Below are 25,319 nucleotides of genomic sequence, written 5' to 3' on the forward strand. Positions count from 1 at the left end.
GATCTCTAAAAGCCTTGATGTTCATCAGTCCACAGTACAACAAATTGTCTATAAATGGAGAAAGTTCAGCACTGTTGCTACTCTCCCTAGGAGTGGCCATCCTGCAAAGATGACTGCAAGAGCACAGTGCAGAATTCACAATGAGGTTAAGAAGAATCCTATAGTGTCAGCTAGACTTACAGAAATCTCTGGGACATGCTAACATCTCTGTTGATGAGTCTACGATACGTAAAACACTAAACAAGAATGGTATTCATGAGAGGACACCATGGAAGAAGCCACTGCTGTACAAAAAAAATATTGCTGCACGTCTGAAGTTTGCAAAAGAGCACATGGATGTTCCACAGCGCTACTGGCAAAATATTCTGTGGACAGATTAAACTAAAGTTGAGTTGTTTCGAAGGAACACACAACACTGTGTGGAGAAAAAAAAGGCACAGCACACCAACATCAAAACCTCATCCTAACTGTAAAGTTTGGTGGAGGGAGCTTCATGGTTTGGGGCTGTTTTGCTGCTTCAGGGCCTGGACAGCTTGCTATCATCGACGGAAAATTGAATTCAAGTTTATCAAGACATTTTGCAGGAGAATGTAAGGCTGTCTGCCAATTCAGAAGTTGGGTGATGCAACAGGACAACAACCCAAAACAGAAGTAAATCAACAGAATGGCTTCAACAAAAAAAATACGACTTCTGCAGTGGCCCAGTCAGAGTCCTGACCTCAACCCGATTGAGATGCTGTGGCATGACCTCAAGAGAGCGGTTCACACAAGACATCCCAAGAATATTGCTTAACTGAAACAGTTTTGTAAAGAGGAATGGTCCAAAATTCCTCCTGACCGTTGTTCAGGTCTGATCCGCAACTACAGAAAACATTTGGTTGAGGTTATTGCTACCAAAGGAGGGTCAACCAGTTATTAAATCAAAGGGTTCACATACTTTTTCCACCCTGCACTGTGAATGTTTACACAGTGTGTTCAATAAAGACATGAAAACATATAATTGTTTGTGTGTTATTAGTTTAAGCAGACTGTTTGTCTCTCTGACCAATTTATGCAGAAATCCGGGAAATTCCAAAGGGTTCACATACTTTTTCTTGCCACTGTATATGTACATATCTACCTCAATTACCTCGTACCCCTGCACATAGACTCGGTACTGGTACCCCGTGTATATAGCTAAGTTATCGTTACTCATTATGGATCTATTCCTTCTTATTATTTTTCTATAATTTCTTTTTTTCTCTCTGCATTGTTGGGAAGGGCCCGTAAGTAAGCATTTCACTGTTAGTCTACACCTGTTGTTTATGAAGCATGTGACAAATACAATTTGATATTTTGACTGTCTATGAGACAGCTGTATGAAAAACAGGTGAGATAGGCTAACATCTTTATTACCTATAGACGAACACAAACATCAACAGTATATATCACCTGTATTGCTGCTGCTCTGGCTGTCCTGAGAGTCGCTGGGCTGGGGGCTGTCCACACTAGCAGCCATGGCTGCTGCTGCAGCCTTCTTGGCCTTCCGCTTCTCTTTGGCCTGGGAGCCCTCCTCTTCGTCACTGTCACTCTCGCTGAGGTCGTCAAAGCCAAAGTACTTGATCTTGTAGCTGCTGCTGCCGCCGGCCGCGGGGTCCGCTCCCTCCTCCCCCTCCTGGTCACCCTTGTCCTCGAAGCCGAAGAACTCCAGCTTGGTCTCCTTCTTGGACTTACTCTGGGTGGTTCGGAACCTGACGGTTACAAGAGGAGAATCATTTAATTTCAAATCAGCAGCTGCCGTGGAACACACGAAAACATAGAAAAAGGATTCAAGTGTGTTCTTAAACAGAAGTGGTGCTTAATCGAGAACAGATTGACCTAGGTCTCGGTGTAGTAGAAACATTTGGTAAACCACATATAGAAAACAATTATAGGGGCGAGCTAAAGTAAGTGAGTATAAGAAGGGATATTACGTGCTCAACGGTAAATGTAAATTTGTACAATATCAAGCAAGCAGTATCAAGCATGAAGCACCAGTGGGAGGCAAGAGTTAGTGTACTGTCTGGGCCACAGCCAGTGGAGTCGTTTACCTGGTGGGTTTGGCTGGTGGTACGTCTGCCTTCTTCCTCAGCCGTCCCGCCTCCCCCAGGTCAGCAGGGGGTGTGCTGGTGATGAGCTCGTCCATGCTGCGCTCTATGGAGTCCTGGATGGTGACGTTACACACCGACAGGCAGGATGGATGCAGCACCGTATAGTCCCGTATCCGACCCCTGCCAGCAGGTTTGGCCGCCGTTGTGCTAGCTTTAACACCACCGCTACCACTGGCAGTGGACACACTGTTGGGCTTCAGTGCAGCCAGAACGCTGGCGGCTATGGGCAGTTTGACGTCGCTAGCAGCAGAAGCATCTGGAACATCAGAGGCCTTGTTGGGTTTGGGACGGATGTATTTCCTAGTGTTGGAGGGCCTGAGGAGGAACGGGGAGGGGGGGAGGTTGTCAACAACAGGCTCGGCCGGGGCCTCCTGTTGAGCACTTCTCATCCCACCTGAGGAGAGCCCATCCTGGGAAGAGAAGGACTGGGAGTCTCCGCTAAACCCTGGTGTCTCAGCTGAGTCTTTTTCCTGGAGAGGGTCCATGCTAGTAGAGGAGGTAGAAGACCTCTGGGTCCCTATTAAGCTCCATTCCACATAGGGGTCCATGGGCACAGTCATTGTAACAGAGGACTGAGCAATAGGCTTCTGGTTACCATCCAATTTATTTCTGTACAAGGACTGGCTACTCTTTTCTTCACCCTCATTGGACAATGTTTGCTTGCCTGTGAGCACAAAGGAGATGAAAGAGCAAGTTAACAGAAGGAAGCATTATAAGTTTTACACAAGCATTGTAAAATAATACAGTTTCAGATTTTGTTCAGCATTGTTTGGTTTGTATAATTTCTAATCAGTTTTATTCTAAATGAAAGTGGTACAGGCCTACTGAGATGATAGTGTTGCAGTAAAAGCCTGATTTATCTTTAGAGAGCTGTCAGGGACAAAGACGAGATAAGCTGATACAGAAGCTGCCAGCAGAGAGTAAAAAGCCCACGAGGGAGCCCTTCATTTTATCTGCTCCAGAAATATCCACACACCACCGCTCTCCTCATAACCATTATCACCAGGATCATGAGAAGCAGTTTTCCTTCCATAATAAATAAATAAATAAATAAATAAAGTGAAATACAAGAGACATGCATGATGTTCTTTAGCTAATGTATACATACAATTATTCTACAACCACCTGTGGAAACATGTTTCCACCAGACACACATCAGCTCTACTGAAGGTGGTTGGTGCTGCAAAACACTTCCACTTTAAGACAGACAGGTTCATGCTAGACTTCCGAGCACCTCCTCCCATGAAAACATGTCTGTAATGTTTAAAGCAAAGTCAGTCATCACAGTTATCTGCCATCCAGTTCTTACCTGATGCTGTGCTGTTGGAGTTCCTACTGTTATCCACTGGGACTGTGACTGTAGCAGAAGGCGTATTACTGGCCTCACCTTCAGCTGGTTCAGACTGGGGCACACTGTTGGAGGTGACAGGGTTGGACTCATCGTCGCTGTCAAAACCAAAAGGATCCTCTGAGCTGTCGTCATCCTCAATCCGAGGCCTCTTGGGTAACTCGACTACCTCAGGCTTCAGAGGGGGCCGCTTGGAGCCCAGTTGGGCCTTGTAAGTGGTCTCTCCCCATTTGGTGCTCAGTGTGGCCTTCTTGTTGGAGAAGACCTCGTCAAATTTGGAGTTGGCCTCCCCTCCCTTACGGCTGTAGGTTTTACCAAATCTGGATGTCATGTTGATGTATGTTACATATTCTCTGTGGGTGTAACACGAAAAAACAATAACGTTATTTAGCTAGATCAATATTTATCTCATGCAAAGCTGGTGGATGGTGTGTAGGCCTACCTGCAAAATAGATTAGATGTTTTCCCCTGAATACAGATTATAATTGAGTAACTGATTAAATCAAACGACTATCAGCTTTAGCTCTACCGCTGAGGTTCAAGATTATGTTGCTAATAATTGAGGTGTGATGGGGGTCATTGCAATGATGGATTCAATAAAACCATGTTAGCTACCTACAGCATCTAGTTAGCCGACTAAGCTCAACGAGAAGTTGAGTTTAGTCGGCTATTTAGCTATCCCAGCTCTAGTTAGCAACCTAACGTTATCCTTTCAACACTGATCTCAACCTATGATGATCTTTTTAGCACTAGTAACAGCTAGCTAACCAGCTAACTAGTTATAAATTGAAATGAACCATAAGCTCGATGTTGCGTAGTCAGCTAACAACGCTCAACTCATGACACGGCTGACTGGTTGATTGGGCCAATGTAGAAAAAGGCCGGACAGCTGCGAAGAACCAGCATTAGCCATTATAGTAGCTAGTTACCGTTAACCGTAGCTAGCTAGCTAACTATGTTTACATTTCTAACGGGTTAACGTTTACTAGCCTGAAAATGCAACGTTGGAGATGTTCTTTTCTGTAACAAAAATGTGGCGAAAGGTATCTCTCAAAATTAGCATTGATAGCTAGCTAGCTACATATTAAAACAAGATCTGGTCCGAAATGCGCTTTAAAACACCCAAAAAACACACCTCTCTCAACTCAGTGTGAGCGCTTCTTCTGAACCCGGCTGGGCCTAGTCTGACTCCGGCGTACTGTAATCACACAAAACAAGCGTTAACTCCGTGCAACAAAGATAGCTACATTTTACAAATACGACGCAATGTAGCAGGGGAAAAAACTGCGTTTAAAGAGGTACATTGATAACCGAAATTGTTATGAATTCTGGACTTCATTTATTTTATAGTGCGAGTGACTGCCACTAAAATTTACCCTCCTTCGGACGCCGCCAATACAATTGCGTCACTTCTCCGCAAGATAGCCGTTGACCAATCATCGAATAGAATGTTTTGTAGTACCCAAGCGACTTTGACGAGTTGTGGCAGTAAACGTGTGTGTGATTGGATAAAAACTTACAGAAAAGTGTTTTCGATGGAGTGCAAAGAGAGGGTTTGCGACTACATTTCTGCAGAAGTATACTGCAGAAGTATACTGCCCCTAGTGTGGAATGAGCACACAACTACTGTAACATCATAAAAACGGACTTTTGAGATAAGTGTTTGTAAATCATAACGTCCTTCTTAGACGATTAAATAAAAATCTGCCACTGCAGGAAAATCCAGTTTAGCTGGTTGACCAGCTTGGTCATACATGACGAGCTTGGTGACCTGGTTGACAAGCAGTAGCGGTGCGTGCCTCCACTATTCCAGCACCATTTGAACTTCAACATTTCAACATCATCAAATCACCTCTGCTTAGTCTAATACAGTGACAACTAAAATATACCAAAAACAATTTAGTCCAATCAAAGTAAGCTAAATATAATGGCTGTCCATGATTCTGATTTTTGTGTGCAAGTGTGTGTGTAATTAAAAAACATGTTGACTCACCTTACTTATAGAGAAACGCCAATGCCATCCTTCTCTCTTTCATGTTGATGAAATGGTCTATCACTCTGTCAAACAGTACACGCTTTTATTTATTTTTTGTCCTTGGCTACCTGGCTAAAATGCTTCCTCGCTAGCCTAACTTCCATTCATGGGCAACGTTAGCTAGTTAACATTAGCCTTCTACATCTAGCTGCATATTGAACTTCCATCCTCTCAGGCCAGGGGCACAACAATGTATGAATTAATTGTTGGATCAGAATCGCAGATATAATCATTGGCCAGTACAGAAAATTAAGTAATACCACAAGTCCAAATCCCTTTCTCCGTCCATGGCTAATTTAGGAAAGGGACAATTTTAGCTGGCTAGCTAGCTAGCCACCGGAGAACAACAACACAACGAGATGCAATAATTCAAGTTGTTTCTGTCAATGACTTTTGCTCTCAATGTGATTTGATAGGAGAGACGCCAAATCCATACTGGCTTCCCTTGACACTTTTTTTTGGTGCGCCAGGACCATTCACAGTTGAGCTCACTCAATTTAGCTCAACACTGATTGGCTAATTTTGTATAATTTTTTTGTCAAGGGAGGCCAAATGCTCGCTGGCTTCCCTTGCATTCAATGCTATGGGTGGCAACAATGTCATACTCGTTTGGACCAGACAGCATCAGATAGATGGCCTACATTTACATTTAAGTCATTTAGCAGACGCTCTTATCCAGAGCGACTTACAAATTGGTGCATTCAACTTAGGATAGCCAGTGGGACAACCACCCTTTTTTATTTGTATTTTTTTTATGGGGGGGTGGGGGAGAAGGATTACTGTTATACTATTCCAGGTATTCCTTAAAGAGGTAGGGTTTCAAGTGTCTCCGGAAGGTGGTCAGTGACTCCGCTGTCCTGGCGTCGTGGGGGAGCTTGTTCCACCATTGGGGTGCCAGAGCAGCGAATAGCTTTGACTGGGCTGAGCGGGAACTGTGCTTCCGTAGAGGTAAGGGGGCTAGCAGGCCAGAGGTGGATGAACGTAGTGCCCTCGTTTGGGTGAAGGTAAGGAGGTGCCGTTCCCCTCACAGCTCCGTAGGCAAGCACCATGGTTTTGTAGTAGATGCGAGCTTCAACAGGAAGCCAGTGTGTGCCTACACCTAGAGAGACAGAGGGGCACTGTTTTGCTCGCTCGGATGCTTTCTCCTGTGAGATACATTCAGCCTCTTGCGAATTGAAGGAAAATTATGAAACACAGAGAGACGAAAGATAACTTATTATTATTTTTAATTTTTTTTAATTAGGAAGCCTGGCCTCCCTTGGCATTCATGAATACACGCCACTGTTGACAAGCTGGGTTGAGCTGTTTGACCAGCCTGGTTATCCTTGTTAAGCTGGTAGACCAGCTTGGTCAAGATGGTAATGAGCTGGAGAGTTGCTAGACCAGAGCCCAATTCAGATCTTTTGTCCAATTGCCCGATGGCAAAAGATCAGATCTCATTGTTTAAAAGTCAGATTTAGGCTGCCTGTGTAAACACAGCCTTAGTCAAGCTGGTGGGAATAGGTTGAGTTGGTAGAACAGCTTTGGACAAGATGGTAATGAAAAAGAAAAACACTTGTTATGGGGACAAACTAATATATATATAAAAATATTTAAAAAACAGCAGCACTTTCTTCAACCAAAGCAACAAGAACAAGAAGAATGCATAATTCACAAATTCATATGATATGATCAATTAATTATACAATTAGCAAACAAGCTGAACATGAATAAAGTTAATATCAGGTTCTACCAACTGCAGCCTATAGTTGTGCGCTGAGTGAAATTCTAAACAAAGTTGTAGCATGTGTAAAAGCATTTTAAAATACAAATAAGCATTGGCACTGAACTGGGATCCAGATGTTTTTAAATGAACACTGCTTCATGAACAGCTCTGGGGCAGGTGGTCCCAACTGTATGAAACTGGAATCACTGGCTATTACTCAGACTTGAAGTACATGGAACAATTGAATGGCCTGCAGGCCTACGTCTGAGCAAGGAGAAGACAGCTTTTTTTGTAATGACTCTGGTGTACAATCACAGAAACTGGAATGGAGTAAATGGAATGTTATCAAATACATGGAAACCACATGTTTGATGTGTTCGATACCATTCCATCTATTCCGTTCCAGGCATTACTACCTACCCAATTAAGGTGCCAACAGCCACCTGTGTGTAGAACATTGTGACTGGGAGAGATTCCCAGGGGACTAATCTAAAACACAGGTCTCATAACCCCTAGAAGTCAGTTTACCTCAGCTATGTGCATGACATCACACGGCGATGGTTGACTCAAAGTCATTTCAGACTCCAAAGAAAAGTATTTGCATAAGTTCCTCTGACCTATGGCTACTACATCAGGCTAACAAGTCTGAGGTCTATATGATCAAACTGAAACAATTTCTGGGTTAGACATGGACAATGCTTAGTCTAGGTAGATACATTTAAAATACTCATTTTTACACTAGAAGGTCTAGGCCATTATTTTCTATCTAGATCCATCTCTGAGTTTATAACCAATCTAATCCAATTAACACATACTGACACAGCAGGGCTAATAGACAAGACTTAGAGGCATGAGCTAATGCCGTCATGGCCCTTATTACTGAATGTTTGGACACAAACCCTGGCAGAGCATAAGTTGACTTCATACATAGGCACACCCTGCCCTTCACAGCTGAATACACCACTACACTTACGGAGTCACATGTGCGTGATGTTGTCACTGTCTCCGGGTCAGTTAGCAACCTCACTGGAGCAATGTTTTTGCAGAGTGATGTGAAGGCTATCAATGCAACACTTTGAAACATCTGTGTGATGGAGACAGAAAAAGTCGTTGACTGCTCCATTAAGTGTTTTCGTTCTGTGTACAAGGATGTGGTGCTTCATAGAACCAGGAGATGGCAGCAGTTGCTTAACCTGCATTTCCTTTTTACTGTTCTTCAAATGCACTACCAAACTGTCTTGATACATATCTAATGTATTATGTTAGATCCGCTCTCCTATACATTTTACTCTGATGTGTAGCATGTGAATACTGCATTGAGAAGATTACAATCCTGAGACACAACATCTGTACTGCTCTAGGTTGGCTCCAGTGGTCTCTGTCATTTATGCCCAAGGATACATATTTTTTATGTTATTCATCCACTGAAATCAGGTACAATCTAGGCCTACATCAACTGAAAACCAGCACTTTCTGGGATAGTATAACATGTTGTTCCCTATACTCAATACATTCTTGTATTTATGATAACACACAAAGTGCACACATAGGCCAGTTTACTATAAGTGATCATGTCCTACCCGTAACCTGCCTGCCATGTGTACCAGTCCTCTTACATGATTACGTTATGCCTGTAGGCTATGCCTATGAAGTGATGGCAGGGAGTTTTAATAGTATGAGTGCATCATGATGTATGGGGAAAGGACTTGGGTAGAGTGTGTCTTCATGTGAGTGTCTCATCATCCTTAGGACCTCATCTGGATCACATTTGTGGACCATTCTCCTCCCTGTGAGGTCAGCCTACAGCCAGGGCCCCTGGCCCAACTGCCACACAAGGCCAGTATCAAACCCTTATGGAGGCAGTAAAACTAAATATAAAACAGCCCAACATCAACTTTATGTCTTCCTCGTGAGTGTGTGTGTCATGGCAAAGCTCATACTCACTCAAATAAAATATTGTAAACCTAATCTCAGTCAGGATGCAGTCCATCACAGTGTGTGTGTGTGTGTGTGTGTGTGTGTGTGTGTGTGTGTGTGTGTGTGTGCGTGTAAGTGAGAGAGATACAGAGAAAAAGAGAGATAGCGCTTGAAAAAGATTGTGAGTGAGAGATGTGAGCACTTCATGTTGATCTCCAACATTAAAATTCCGACCATAAAACAATGTTACAAGTCTTTATTCTCTTCTCTGTAAATGTCAACAAACCATAAAACTACAGTACTTAGAAAAGGAATTTAGAAAACAATAATTGCACAACTCGCCCAGAGCTGCTCTCCACATTGTTTTACATTGCCATGGTGGGCCTCCATCTGAACAATCAGTCAGTATAAAAAAACACAAAACAAGCAGATCACAACAGGTCAACTGGCTTGTGTTTAACAGTAAAATGGTCAACTGACTTGTGTTTAACAGTAAACAGGTCAACTGGCTTGTGTTTAACAGTAAACCGGTCAACTGGCTTGTGTTTAAGAGTACACAGGTCAACTGACTTGTGTTTAACAGTAAACAGTAGTAGAAGCGTACAATAATAAAAGTGTAATAATACACATGTACAACCGTTCCTTTCCAAGGCGGTCTTAACCTGGCCGGATTCATGGCGCCACAAAACCCTAAAGGCCACAGATACTCCATTGGGCGTGATTAAAAACACACGTCCATATAAGGTCCATTGGTGATGGTAATGAGCACCAGCTCATGGGTGGGGCTGGGGGGTCAGGGGTCGATTTCCATGGGAACAATGGTGATGATGGCGTCCTCGTTACCACGGCGGACCACCACCTGCAGCGTGGCGTCCTTCTTGATGATGGTGCTGACGTCGGTTGCAGAGGAGATCCGCTGGCCGTTGATGGAGATGATGACATCATGCTCCTTCAGACCGCCACTAAGAAGAGAAGGATACAACAGAATGAGAACTACAGAAACAAACATGCTGGATGTAACAGTTTGTTATAGTGCTGGGCGATATGGCCAAAATATCAAACGACAATATTTTCCACATTTTTTACGGTATGACAGTATTTTATGTTTTTGAATAATAAAAGTTCTAAATATGCTTTATGAGTAGTTCATGACCCAAGAGCGGCAACACATACATCATACGTGATTTCAATGGGACTTTCTCCATTCTAATTGTTTCATACTGTTCAATCCAACTTCCAAAAAATAAATATTTTCAGCAGTTTAATCAATTTCTGCATTTCCTGCATTTACATTTTAGTCATTTCGCAGACGCTCTTATCCAGAGCGACTTACAAGAGCAATTAGGGTTAAGTGCCTTGCTCAAGGGCACATCGACAGATTTTTCACCTAGTCGGCTCAGGGATTAGAACCAGCGACCTTTTGGTTACTGGCACAACACTCTTAACCACTAAGCTACCTGCCGAAATGCACTTTTGTTATCATTTCCACACTGTGCCACACAGCGCTGCATGATATGGGTTTTGCTCTCAAAGTCACACTTTTTTTATCGAAAAACAACTAAATGTAATGTTCGAAGTCCACAACAACGCTTAAACCAACTCAGGAGACCACTTTTGACATCTGGAAAATAATCTAATAGATTTAGATTTTTTTGTGTAGTCACCCTTTAATTCAAGTGAGTAGGCACCTAGCACTGTTGTTTGGTTAGCAGTGTTTCTGTAGCACATTAGATGGAGTTTGCAAAACAAATGGCTACTGGATTGATGCAAATAATCATGATATCATTCTGTCCGGTAGGAATAGGCTACTTTGTAGCTAGTTAACATTTAATAGAGAAGGTTTTGGGGAAAGCCTTTCCATCTACCAGAAGACGGTTAGGCCTATCATTAGCATCGTTATATTTTTCCTGTTCCTTAATTTTTTTAAAGCTGGACGTTTTACTATATTATGAGGCATGTCTTACCTGGCTTCAAAGTAGCCTATAGCCAAAGTCCCACCATAGAAACGTGGAGGCAATTCTTTTATAAAGACTTATTCTCCTGTTCTATTGTTTTTCTTTCAACTTTCTTTCATTGTCTAGCAGCCAAAGGCATTATCCTAGTCATAATGCAACCCATTTTAGTTCTAATGGATATCATATTTACATCTCTGTCCATGAAACCGCTTGCATGTGCGGTGTGCATTTTAGAACAGTGTTTTCCCGCTAATTTCATTTTGGAACATTTGTGCATAGGCCTCGGATGGTTGAGGGGCAGCTCTCTGGGAACAGTGGGGGGGATCTTGGAGGGCTGGTGGCCTGGCGGTTGGGAGCTTGGGCCGGTGGCTGACGTGTCCTTGAGCAGGGCGTTGACCCTGGTTGCTTCTGTGGGTCGCTCTGGATGGGAGTCTGTTAGATGACTGAATATAATGTAAATGTTGAGCGGCTTCACTGCAAGTCGATTGTATGTGTTAATATAAAAATAATTACAAATAATAATAATAACATTTTAAGCTAAACATTCTGATCTGTTCCATCAGACGTATTAATTGATATGGCGTATACCTCCACTATACTACGTTGATACACATCGTGGTAATTAAGAAGTGAGTATACGGGTATAAGGTGTATACCTACGTATACCACTCACTACACCACTGCTCTTAGTACTGTACATTTAGCAACCTAGCTAGCCAGCTAACTAGCAATTTGCAATAGCGGCTAACAAGCTTTATTTTAGCCACAACTTGCTAAGAAAGACAAACTATTTTGTAGACAGTAAGATACACAAACTAATAGTGTAATTATAGAATGCTTGTGGAAAGCAGCATGTCACCAACATCTTGTTATCATGCAGACTGCAGAGTGAACAGCAAGAAAATGCTTGCGACTCTGGTGGAGCAACTGCTCTCTCCTTGAGTGACAGGGTCACACCAGAGTCTCTCTCATAATCAGAACAACATTTATTGGCATTTTTAGGTCAAATCATGATGTCAGTGATCTGCAGGTCGGGAGGTCGGCGCTCTAGAAAGATGCCAGAGTTTCCAACTTGGAAATCCGAGTTGGATGACCGTTCAAAAATTTTTTTCCCAGTCGGAGCTTGTTTATTTCAGAGTTCCCAGTTGACAGGTTTACCATTGAACTTGGCATCTTTCTTCTCAAATCCGGAGGACATATGCCACGTTCAAAACAACTGGGAACTGGGAACTAGGAAATCTCTGACCACCGACTTCAGTACGTTCAAGACAACTGGGAACAACTGGACAAACTAGCTCTGATGGGGAAAAATCATTTTGAGCTGTCATCCAACACGGAATTCCAAGTCAGAAAATCTGGCATCTTTCTAGAGCTCCGATTTTCTGACCTGAAGATCACTGATGTCATGATTCGACCTCATTATTTTCAGAGTTCCCAGTTGCCTTGAAAGCACAATTAAAACAATATAAAGGTAAGATAGATGTCAAATTTTGAGACATGATGTAGTATTTCCATATTTTAGTTTACGCTGTTCATATTCATTTGAAGTTCCTGTTCTTTTTCAAAGACTTCTCACAAAACAAGCGTATCTCTGTGAAATGTAAACGGAGCAAGCTTTTTATTTTCAAAGCCTTTTACATTTAATTCAGCTTGTCATGCTAATTTTGCTATTTGCGACCTGCGGAAACAACTTGGAAGATGGCGACCACAAAATGTAAAATCATCAAATGTTTCGGCAAGAAAGCTGCATCGCTCTGTCAACAGAGCTAGGTGCTTATTATGGGATGTATTAGGATATGAAATCCGACTTATGGATATAATCTTAATGTATGTTAGAAGAAGACCCCACTGAACGATTCAGAACATGAAGAATCATATTTGTCTTGGTAAAATGTATTCTATTACATTTTAGTCATTTAGCAGACGCTCTTATCCAGAGCGACTTACAGTTAGTGAGTGCATACATTTTCATACTCGCCCCCCGTGGGAAACGAACCCACAACCCTGGCGTTGCAAGCACCATGCTCTACCAACTGAGCTACAGGGGACCATTCCACAAGCATTCTATAACATAAGGAAGGGAAATGTCATCACCAAAGTACGTTTTCAACCACTCTGGGCAGAGATGGTGGACACCCTATATATACAGTGGCTTGCGGAAGTATTCACCCCCCTTGGCATTTTTCCTATTTTGTTGCCTTACAACCTGGAATTAAAATATATTTTTTTGGGGTTTGCATCATTTGATTTACACAACATGCCTACCAACATGACTCTGCACCGGTACCCCCCTGTATATAGCCTCCCTACTGTTATTTTATTTTACTGCTGCTCTTTAGTTATTTGCTTTTCTTTTTTTTTACTTAACACTTTAAAAATAAAACATCTTTAAAAAATGCATTGTTGGTTAAGGGCTTGTAAGTAAGCACTTCACTGTAATGTCTACACCTGTTGTATTCGGTGCATGTGGCAAATAACATTTGATTTGATTTGACTTTGAAGATGCAAAATATTTTTTTTGTGTGAAACAAACAAGAAATAAGACAAAAAAACAGAACTTGAGCGTGCATAACTATTCACATAGCGTTTTCCTTGATGGCCAAAAAGCTCAATTTTAGTCTCATCTGACCAGAGTACCTTCTTCCATATGTTTGGGGAGTCTCCCACATTACTTTTGGCGAACCCCAAACGTGTTTGCTTACTTTTTTCTTTAAGCAATGGCTTTTTTCTGGCCACTCTTCCGTAAAGTCCAGCTCTGTGGAGTGTACGGCTTAAAGTGGTCCTATGGACAGATACTCCAATCTCCGCTGTGGAGCTTTGCAGCTCCTTCAGGGTTATCTTTGGTCTCTTTGTTGCCTCTCTGATTAATGCTCTCCTTGCCTGGTCCATGTGTTTTGTAGGGCGGCCCTATCTTGGCAGGTTTGTTGTGGTGCCATATTCTTTCAATTTTTTTATAATGGATTTAATGGTGCTCCGTGGGATGTTCAAAGTTTTGAAACAAGTAATTTTTTTCATTTCACCACCAATTTGGACTATTTTGTGTATGTCCATTACATGAAATCCAAATAAAAATCCATTTAAATTACAGGTTGTAAGGTATAGACTCAATATTGGTCTTTATTTCACTGACAATCAGCTAAGAATGGATTCCATTGGCCTTGTTGCATTTACATTTCTTGTTAGAAGGTAAATGCCTTTCACACATTCTATGATGCCTTACTTTGTAGTGCTACAATGAACTGAAATGAAAACAAATTGTCTCCTTTCACTTATCCTTCATCAAGACCACAATAATGACAGTAAGTCAGGTGGAGAGTGCTTTGTGCAACACACTCCCATAGACCGAACACACCCAGAATAGAAATCTAGTAAAACGAAATTACACAGACCGGAGCGGTTACCAGAAGTGATATCAAGGCCTCCACTTTTCACACAACTACTCTCTAATCACACTCACATGTGAACAGGGGCCACAACCACCACCTATAATACAGCCACACTTCCACATTCCCCTCATACTACTCAGGAAAACACGACTAACACTTATACCTCTAATGAGACACACAGAGAGTACTAGGGTTGGGTGAGTGGGCCCAGGAAAACCACAGCATACCCCTTGCTGCTTGAGGGAGGAGGGGAATGGCTGACCTCAGTGTCTCCCCAACCCCAACCCCTCTCTGGTAGAACTGTGGTCTTGAGTGGGTGAACAAGAATTTTAAAGCGAGTCTCAGCAATGTTTTACTAAGGGGTTTGTGTGTGCGTGTGTGTGTGTATGCGTGCGTGCGTTTGCATATGTGCACGTGAAAACTGGAGAGCGAGTGTGTGTGTGAATGTGAGTGAATTTGTGTTAGGAAAGTTGGGCGTTGAGGGTCTATATACATTTGAAACATGTGTACAGTCAGTGGAAGGAGCCAAAGACAATATCCCTTAGCACAGAACAATTCAGACAACTTGTCCTCACACTTATAAGAAACCACGACTGCTGGTGAGATGGAGTGCATTTCTACTTTCCCTGTTAGTTTTCTACTTTCTCTCTTTCTCTCTGAGAACCTGAGCCCTAGGACCATACGTCAGGACTACCGGGCATGATGACACCTTGCTGTCCCCAGTCCGCCTGGCCTTGCTGCTATTCCAGTTTCAACTGTTCTGCCTGCGGCTACGAAACCCCTACCTGTCCCAGACCTGCTGTTTTCAACTCTTAATGATCGGCTATGAAAAGCCAACTGAGAGACCTGAGCCCTAGGACCATACGTCGGGACTACCGGCCGTGGTGACTCCTTGCTGTCCCCAGTCCGCCTGGCCTTGCTGCTATTCCAGTTTAAACTGTTCTGCCTGCGGTTATGGAACCCCTACCTGTCCCAGACCTGCTGTTTTAAACTCTTAATGATCGGCTATGAAAAGCCAACTGAGATTTATTCCTGATTATTATTTGACCATGCTTGTCACTTATGAACATTTTTGAACATCTTGGCATGGTTCTGTTATAATCTCCACCCGGCACAGCCAGAAGAGGACTGGCCACCCCTCATAGCCTGGTTCCTCTCTAGGTTTCTTCCTAGGTTTTGCCTTTCTAGGGAGTTTTTCCTAGCCACCGTGCTTCTACACCTGCATTATTAGCTGTTTGGGGTTTTAGGCTGGGTTTCTGTACAGCACTTCGAGATATTAGCTGATGTAAGAAGGGCTATATAAAATAAAATTGATTGATTGATTGATACTTACACCGCGGCCGGCGTTTTAGATATCACCTCCATGACGTACGCTCCAGAGGTGACATCAGGGAAGTCTTTGTGTCGCACCTTCAGCTCCTTGGTTAACCTACAGTGACGGGGAAGAAAAGTGCTCCGTTTTAAGAAGAAGTGCTCCGTTTTCCGTATCCAACTGAAATGCAGTTCACCAGGCCCAGTTCAAATACATTCTTTTTGACAGCTTTGAATAACTGCTTTTTCCAGTTTAGTGCACGCATTCACAGTCTCAAGTCTTTAATTGCATTTATCGGGAGTTGACAGTCCTTCTAGAGAAGAAAAGTCCCATCTTTATCCTTTTCCTTACAAGTATAACCAGTCACTAAGGATCTACTTACGCTGGGGTGAGTGTCATCATCCTCACACCAATGTATCTCTTCTTTGCCCCAGCTCTTCCTAAGGAAACACAATAAGAAGAAAAACATCAGGTTTGAAACGGGGTATACCTTTTGACTTGGAGAATATTTAAGTAATTCTGAAGCTTGGCCATAGGTTAAGATTAGCTATAAAGAGGTTTGAATCAAAATGTCTGTAAGTGTTTATGGTTATCCTCAAAACATGTGGATAAGAGTGTAGACAGGACCTTACACTAGCGGGAGATATTTAGATGCTACACACAGGATGACCATAGGGATTTAACGTCCTACCTCGGGACTGTCTGTCGTAGGATTCAGTCAAGAACTCTCGGATCTTGTCGGAGGGGATGGCGAATGAGATACCAGCCGTCACTTTCAGAGTGTTGATCCCAATCACCTCACCATCCTTCAATAACACAATCAATAATAAAGTCATTAATGTAGTGTCTGACAACCAGACTGACCAAAATCACTCATAATGAAACAAAGTGACACACTAATAACACTGTACCACTCCTACACACCATCACACATTTGCATACAGTCTCCAACTATAATGTGCCATCATTCAGACACATAGTCTGCTGTCTATTAGACATGTAGAACCACTGTATAGCTGTCAATAAGCAACAGTATTCTCACCAGATTCACCAGAGGGCCTCCTGAATTACCATACTGTAAACAGAAAAGGACATCACTTCAGTTCTCAGTTCACAATCCTTTGTGATGTGTGTGTATGTGCGTGCATGTGTTCACAGACTCACGTTGATAATAGCATCTGTCTGAATGTATTCCATTTCAGAGTTGCGTAGGCCCAGCTCCTTGCCCCCTCGTTGGGTTGTGCTGACTATCCCTGTAGTAACTGTGTTCTGGAGGGAGAAGGGGCTTCCGATGGCCACAACAAACTCCCCAGGCCTCAGGTCGGACGAACGCCCCAACATCAGCACAGGAAGCTTGATCTGTAGGGGGTACAGGTTAGGGGGGAGATATTTAAGTGGTACACATCCCTCAGTAACATTGAGTTATATTTAAGCAGCAGCACTAGAAACTGTGGGCCTTAAGACTATCCTGCCCCACATACATACAGTGCCTTCAGAAAGTATTCACAACCCTTGACTTTTTCTACATTTTGTGGGATTAAAATTGATTTAATTGTCATGTTTTGTCAACGATCTACACAAAATACGCTGTGATGTCAAAGTGGAAGACACATTAGAACATTTGTAAAATAACAAATAAAAGAAACACTAATATATCTTGATTAGATAAGTATTCAACCCCCTGAGTCAATACATGTTAGAATCACCTTTGGCAGCGATTACAGCTGTGAGTCTTTCTGGGTAAGTCTCTAAGAGCTTTCCACGTCTGGATTGTGCAACATTTGGCCATTATTCTTTAAAAAATGATTCAAGCTCTGTCAAATTGGTTGTTGGTCATTGCTATACAACCATTTTCAGTTCCTGCCATAGATTTTCAAGCAGATTTAAGTATTTGTATTTATTATAGGGATCCCCATTAACTGCTGCCAAGGGAGCAGCTACACTTCCTGGGGTCCAAACACGTTAAGGCACTTACATTACACATAAAACAAAATATAAAACAGTACATCATATAACACTATCACACCACCATATATCCAAGTCAAACCAAGTCAAACTTGTAACTCGGCCACTCAGGAACATTCACTGTCTTCTTGGGAAGCAACTCCAGTGTAGATTTGGCCTTGTGTTTTATGTTATTGTCCTGCTGAAAGGTGAATTCATCTCCCATGGTCTGGTGGTTTTCCTCTAGGATTTTGCCTGAGCTTAACTCCATTCCGTTTCTTTTTTATCCTGAAAAACTCCCCAGTCTTTAATAATTACAAGCATACCCATAACATGATGCAGCCACCACTATGCTTGAAAATATAGAGTGGTACTCAGTAATGTGTTGTATTGGATTTGCCCCAAACATAACACTTTGTATTCAGGACAAAAAGTGAATTGCTTTGCCAAATTTTTTGCAGTATTACTTTAGTGCCTTGTTGGAAACAGGACGCATGCTTTGGAATATTTTTATTCTGTACTGGCGTCCTTATTTTCATTCTATCAATTAGGTTAGTATTGTGGAGTAACTACAATGTGGTTGATCCATCCTCAGTTTTCTCCTATCACAGTGCATCAATTTTATTAGTGGCCACTGGCCAGTACCTCATGAAACAGTACAAATCCATTTATGTTCAACTTAAATTTATGAACAACTGAGACTCCATGGCAAGGCAACCATGACCCAGAGACAGTGCCTAGACAGGCAGACAGACAGAGGGTATATTTATCCATCCACAGTTTCCCTGTCTGCATGAAATCATCTTAGTTCTGTCCAGTCATAGTCAATGAGTGTATGGGCATAGCCCACGCGTCGCCACATCACGTTGAGTCTGTGGTGCCCAACACACCACCCAACAAACTCCCTGACAACAGCACAATCTTGAGAGACCTTTCCCGGTTGTTCCCCTGTATCCATTTTGTTTACCCTGGGTTATAAATAGAGTCACAGTGTGGAAGCTAAGGTAACTGAAACTGACTGGCCAACAAGCCAAAGATACACACAGACAAAAGTCTCTGTATCCAAACACAGAAACACGTCCTGTAATCAACTACCCAGGGATATTCATAGTGTAGTGCCATCATGAAATATGATAACATTACATTTTCCTTTTCAATATAGTGTACACACTAGGTTATTACATGTTGATTGTCATCTCTGAGGAGTGACGGCACAACATAAGGGCCACTTTTGACTGCTGACCGTTGCCAACAATAGCTGAATAGGTCTAAATACAGTATAGTACAAATCCATCTAAAATGGATGTCAATTATAAGACGCCATTTTAGCTTTTTGGGTTGCGGGAACTCAGTGCGAACTTGACCCCTGAGGTGTAGCCTAGGTATTAATAGAAGATGACAGTTAGAAGATGAGAGTGAGTAACCCCCCCACCCCTCCCTCTAATTTCCTTCATCCAGACTTGACACCGGAATAGCAGTCTGTGAACTGCTATCCAGTCTGTGACTCCCCACCCTCACACACACACACCACCCCGTACCTTGACCCCACTGAGTTAAGGGGATAAGCAGATGGAGGGAGGAAGTGAGAGAAGTCAGCCCGATCTGAATCACTAACACTGAGACGGTCAGGAATGGTTGTCTACCAACCGCTTGCTGTGGTGATACTGGTAATAACAGCGTGATCATTATAAAGTCGACCTGTCGCTTATTGAAATTTCTCAGCCAAGTGAATAATGAAAAACACAACTTGACACACACCTGCACATATCCATCTACTTACACACAATGCTGCCACTGTCTTGTGGGTGGTACGGTCATGCACATTAACTCATACACTGTGAATGCCTAGGCTAGCTGATATGAGCCCTTGAGGGTGGGAGTGTCTAGGTGTGAATAGGAATAAAGCAAACATCAAATGGCATGACTATTCATGTGTGAGGACTGTCTAGCTATCACCTACTAACTACTTGTACTCAGCGACTTTTTGTCCTTGTGGATTCCGTGTGGAATATATGTATTTCTTTCTCTTGACCATAACTGACTCACCAGGTTATTTTGGACCATGGGCTGGCCTTAATGCATTAACACTCATCCAGGGTTCTACACTAACTTTTTCCACTGGTGGCACTGGTGCGCCAAACTGTTTCAGTTGGTGGTACCAGCACATGATTTGGTCACACTATCTTTTATTTATAAAATTATAATTGACCTGGCCTGTGTCCCATAATGTACTTGCATTCCATACAGAACCAGGCTAGTAATGACTAGCCATCTTTTAAATTAGCATGCCCTTGTGTTCTTTGATTTGGGTAGATTTACTGTAACAGCAAAGAAAAGAGACTGTGCAAAATGTTCTATGAAACCTTCTAGAGGGCAAATTATAAAAAAATTATACTTGATACCAAAACGATGCCACGGCAAACAAATAAGAAAGCGGGGAGAAGGACTGTAATTTCCCACATGTTTTGCTCTCAAAAGCACACTTTTTTATAGAAAAACAACCAAATTGGATGTTCTATGTCAACAACAATGCTTAAACCAAATCAGGGAACCATTTTTGGAGGTCTGGATATAATGTGAGAAATGTAGAATTTTTTTGTGTAGTTACCCTTTAATTCAGGCGCACACCAGCCAGACAGTTGTGTTTGGCTAGCAGTGTTTTTGTAGTGTACTTGTGATGGAGTTTTCAAAACAAATGGCCACTGGATTGATGCAAATAATCATGATTCTGCCAGTTAGGCATAGGCTACTTTGTAGTTACCTTTTAATTGCCTTTCCATCTAATCCAAAAACAGTTAGGCTATCATTAGCATTGCTAATGGCTACACACAGTGGTAGACATATAGGCCCCACAGCTATGCGCACCGCACACAGCAGGGCTCAACATTCAGTTACATTTGCCAGTAGTAGGCCTACACAGGGCCAGTGCCCTGCAACGGAAAGCTATTGGCCCGAAGGAGCAAAAATACTGGCCCAGGTCAAGACTTGACAGGAAAACGAATGATGCGTGCATCATTTGAATAGCAGGTGATTTGATCTTTCATACACTACCAGTCCATTTTTTAAACTATTTTTTTATACATTGTAGAATATTAGTGAAGACATCAAAACTATGAAATAACACATATGGAATCATGTAGAATCAAATAGCCACCCTTTGCCTTGATGACAGCTTTGCACACTCTTGGCATTCTCTCAACCAGCTTCATGAGGTAGTCACCTGGAATGCATTTCAATTAACAGGTGTGCCTTCTTACTTTAAGACGTGAAGGTCAGTCAATACGGAACATTTCAATAACATTTAAAGTTTCTTCAAGTGCAGTCGCAAAAACCATCAAGAGCTATGATGAAACTGGCTCTCATGAGGACGGCTACAGGAATGGAAGACCCAGAGTTACCTCTGCTGCAGAGGATAAGTTCATTAGAGTTACCAGCCTCAGAAATTGCAGCCCAAATAAATGCTTCACAGAGTTCAAGTAACAAACACATCTCAACATCAACTGTTCAGAGGAGACTGTGTGAATCAGGCCTTCATGGTCGAATTGCTGCAAAGAAACCACTACTAAAGGACACCAATAAGAAGAGGAGACTTGCTTGGGCCAAGAAACATGAGCAATTGACATTAGACCCGTGGAAATGTGTCCTTTGATCTGGTGTCCAAATTTGAGATTTTTGGTTCCAACCGGCGTGTCTTTGTGATACGTGGTGTGGGTGAACGGATGATCTCCGCATGTGTAGTTCCCACCGTAAAGCATGGAGGAGGAGGTGTTATGGTGTGGGGGTGCTTTGCTGGTGACACTGTCTGTGATTTATTTAGAATTCAAGGCACACTTAACCAGCATGGCTACCACAGCATTCTGCAGCGATACACCATCCCATCTGGTTTGGGCTTAGTGGGACTATCATTTGTTTTTCAACAGGACAATGACCCAACACACCTCCAGGCTGTATACGGGCTATTTTACCAAGAAGGAGAGTGATGGAGTGCTGCAGCAGATGACCTGGCCTCCACAATCCCCTGACCTCAACCCAATTGAGATGGTTTGGGATGAGTCGGACGGCAGAGTGAAGGAACAGCAGCCAACAAGTGCTCAGCATATGTGGGAACTCCTTCAAGACTGTTGGAAAAGCATCCCAGGTGAAGCTGGTTGAGAGAATGCCAAGAGTGTGCAAAGCTGTCATAAAGGGAAAGGGTGGCTATTTTGAAGATTCTCAAATATAAAATACATTTTGATTTGTTTAACACTTTTTTGGTTACTACATGATTCCATCTGTTATTTAATTTTTTATTATAATTTATTTATTTCATTTATTTATTTCACCTTTATTTAACCAGGTAAGCCAGTTGAGAACAAGTTCTCATTTACAACTGCGACCTGGCCAAGATAAAGCAAAGCAGTGCGATAAAAACAACAACACAGAGTTACATATGGGGTAAAACAAAACATAAAGTCAAAAATACAACAGAAAATATATATACAGTGTGTGCAAATGTAGCAAGTTATGGAGGTAAGGCAATAAATAGGCCATAGTGCAAAATAATGACAATTAGTATTAACACTGGAATGATAGATGTGCAAGAGATGATGTGCAAATTAGCAAAATAAATAACAATATGGGGATGAGGTAGTTGGGTGGGCTAATTTCAGATGGGCTGTGTACAGGTGCAGTGATCGGTAAGGTACTCTGACAACTGATGCTTAAAGTTAGTGAGGGAGATAAGTGTCTCCAGCTTCAGAGATTTTTGCAGTTTGTTCCAGTCATTGGCAGCAGAGAACTGGAAGGAATGGCGGCCAAAGGAGGTGTTGGCTTTGGGGATGACCAGTGAGATATACCTGCTGGAGCGCATACTACGGGTGGGTGTTGCTATGGTGACTAATGAGCTAAGATAAGGCGGGGATTTGCCTAGCAGTGATTTATAGATGGCCTGGAGCCAGTGGGTTTGGCGACGAATATGTAGTGAGGACCAGCCAACAAGAGCGTACAGGTCACAGTGGTGGGTAGTATATGGGGCTTTTGTGACAAAACGGATGGCACTGTGATAGACTATATCCAATTTGCTGAGTAGAGTGTTGGAGGCTATTTTGTAAATGACATAGTTTTGATGTCTTCACTATTATTCTACCATGTAGAAAATAGTAAAAATAAAGATAAAACCCTTGAATGAGTAGGTGTATCCAAACTTTTGACTGGTACTGTACAAAAAAAGCCTACAGAACACCCCCCAAAACAAAAATGTATGTAAAAACATATTAACACTTTAAGAATAATGATTTTTTTTATAAGCCTACCCAATGGCATTAAGCATTGACATGCACAATATTTTTTGATTCTAAAATACACTGAGTGCACAAAAGTTTAAGGACACCTGCTCTTTCCATGACATAGACTGACCAGTTGAATCCAGGTGAACGCTATGATCCCTTATTGATGTCACCTGTTAAATCCACTTCAATCAGTGTAGATGAAGGGGAGGAGAGAGGTTAAAGAGGGATTTTTAAGGCTTGAGACAATTGAGACGTGGATTGTGTATGTGTGCTATTCAGAGGGTGAATGGGCAAGACAAAATATTTATGTGCCTTTGAAAGGGTATGGTAGTAGGTGCCAGGCGCACCGGTTTGTGTCAAGAACTGTAACGCTGCTGGGTTTTTCACGCTCAACAGTTTCCTGTGTGTATCAAGAATGGTCCAACACCCAAAGGACATCCAGCCAACTTGACACAGCTGTGGGAAGCATTGGCGTCAACATGGGCCAGCATCCGTGTGGAACGCTTTCGACACCTTGTAGAGTCCATGCCCCGATGAATTGACGCTGTTCTTAGTGCGGTGGGGGGGGGGATTATTATAATGGCCTAATTTTTTCACTTGCCCAATCGGGCCACTGACAGGGATGATCGACTGGTATGGAGGGTTTCCAAAACCTCCCCTGCATGTCGAGCCCTGACACACAGCGATAGGGGCATTCCCATGCCATTGTTGCCTCTTATTTATTTTTGGTCAATTGCACATTACTGTTTCAATAAATCATGATGATAACTGTGAACCAAAAATGTACGTGACCAGGTACATTTGTTTCACTGGCACCCTTGCGACCAATTAAACATGTGTGTCACACTGCCAAGTCAAACATTTGCAAAAGCGACTGTTTTGGTCACAGTATCGAACCCTGTCATCCCATGACATTGACCTCATTAAGGAGAGGTGGTTAGAGGGAGAAGAAGAGGCAACACTCTCCTGCATTGGCCATCCCTAACATCATGTGAGATGCTTTCAGTTAAATGCTCTACTAGATCTTAAGTTCAAACTTTCAGTTGAAATTTCAACCTTTCTATTAATAAGAAATAGCTATTTTCCAAGCTCTCCACTGGCTCATACAGAAGATAACTGACAATGACACAATATCATTTCAATAGAGGCTGAGATAGTGACAGATAAACTTCAACAGAAAGCACCAGTATTTACTATCAGCCATCCAGAAAAACAGTTGCATGTCAGAGGCACATAGAAGTGGTGGTAAGCATTCCAGACATTCAGGCTTTATCCTATCATCTCAACCAAAATTGAGCTGTACATCTAGAATGTCTGCCATGGCAGATGGTGGAAGGACCAACAAGGAAAATGCCTCCTTTGTTGCCATAGACAAGTCTTTGTTTCATATTACAGCTTTGGCAGTTTGGAATCACTTAAAAACCCATTAGATTGACTTTTATGACTTGATCGCAGGTGCAAACCAGTTTTTTGTCAAGCCTCACGGTGTGATGGACTGTCGCTAATAGTTTCGAAGGCGTATGCAAACCTGAGAAAAAGGGTTCATTTTACATGAACCCCAACAAAAAGACAACTGTAAACAGCTGGCATCCGTGCACATGCATGCCAGTGAAACACACTGTTTGGTGATTAAACCTATGACAACTTCTAGAGTCTTTACTGTGGTAACTACTGTGCTTTTCCTATGGGGGACTTCAAGGCAGCATGCAAATTGTAGTGTATTCAAGGTATAATTTTTTTTTCTACAGTTTGTCATTTCCGCTTAAAAATGTCAGACTTGATTTGCTGAAACAAAGAATGTATCAAAAAATGTATCAACCCCTTAAAATGTATTATAATCCACATAATAATTCACATTTCCTGTTGCTGCAGGATTATTTTCCTGCTGTAAGAAGCAGGGTCAACATAAAACAGCACATCTATAGGTATTATGTTAACTTCTTAGTCCTGTGCTACCATGCAAAGATCATACATTTCATGGGGCCACTAGCAAGTGGTGTGACTGTGCATGGGTGAACCCTACTATGGCTACATTACATTTTGTCCCAAGGGTTGTGCCACAGTGGATAAAGAGGAGCTTGATCCAACATGTTCATACCTGTTGAACCATCAGCTCTGGGGATCAGCAGTGGCTGAGGGGTGGCAGAAACTTGTTCTGTGTGTGTGTGTGTGTGTGTGTGTGTGTGTGTGTGTTAGTGTGTGAGAGAGAGAGAGAGAGAGAGAGAGAGAGAGAGAGAGAGAGAGAGAGAGAGAGAGAGAGAGAGAGAGAGAGAGAGAGAGAGAGAGAGAGAGAGAGAGAGAGAGAGAGAGAGAGATCAACA

At 42.3% G+C, this 25,319-nt stretch overlaps 2 protein-coding genes across 3 annotated transcripts in view; both read right to left on the reverse strand.

Annotated features, from left to right (window-relative positions):
- Positions 1–4,892, reverse strand: part of LOC311110958 (wings apart-like protein homolog) — a 39,077-nt gene extending 34,185 nt beyond the window's left edge. Inside the window, exons 1-5 of one of the 2 annotated variants that reach the window (XM_084153608.1) lie at positions 4,854–4,892; positions 4,613–4,675; positions 3,439–3,830; positions 2,070–2,793; positions 1,432–1,730 (exon numbers count right to left, since the gene is read on the reverse strand). In XM_084153608.1, the coding sequence (XP_084009734.1) occupies positions 1,432–1,730; positions 2,070–2,793; positions 3,439–3,808 (1,393 nt within the window). In that variant the 5' untranslated portion in view covers positions 3,809–3,830; positions 4,613–4,675; positions 4,854–4,892. The other variant, XM_084153607.1, reaches the window with a different exon arrangement.
- A 4,483-nt stretch (positions 4,893–9,375) lies between these two features.
- LOC311110771 (serine protease HTRA1A-like) overlaps positions 9,376–25,319 on the reverse strand; it is a 32,674-nt gene continuing 16,730 nt past the window's right edge. The window contains exons 4-9 of the mRNA XM_084153336.1: positions 16,952–17,146; positions 16,830–16,862; positions 16,479–16,593; positions 16,170–16,227; positions 15,809–15,904; positions 9,376–10,096 (exon numbers count right to left, since the gene is read on the reverse strand). Of these exons, the coding sequence (XP_084009462.1) occupies positions 9,928–10,096; positions 15,809–15,904; positions 16,170–16,227; positions 16,479–16,593; positions 16,830–16,862; positions 16,952–17,146 (666 nt within the window). The 3' untranslated portion in view covers positions 9,376–9,927. The remainder of the gene's footprint in view (positions 10,097–15,808; positions 15,905–16,169; positions 16,228–16,478; positions 16,594–16,829; positions 16,863–16,951; positions 17,147–25,319) is intronic.

This window comes from Coregonus lavaretus (assembly GCF_964263955.1).
Source record: "Coregonus lavaretus genome assembly, chromosome: 36".
In the NCBI taxonomy this organism is placed as follows: Eukaryota; Metazoa; Chordata; class Actinopteri; order Salmoniformes; family Salmonidae; genus Coregonus; species Coregonus lavaretus.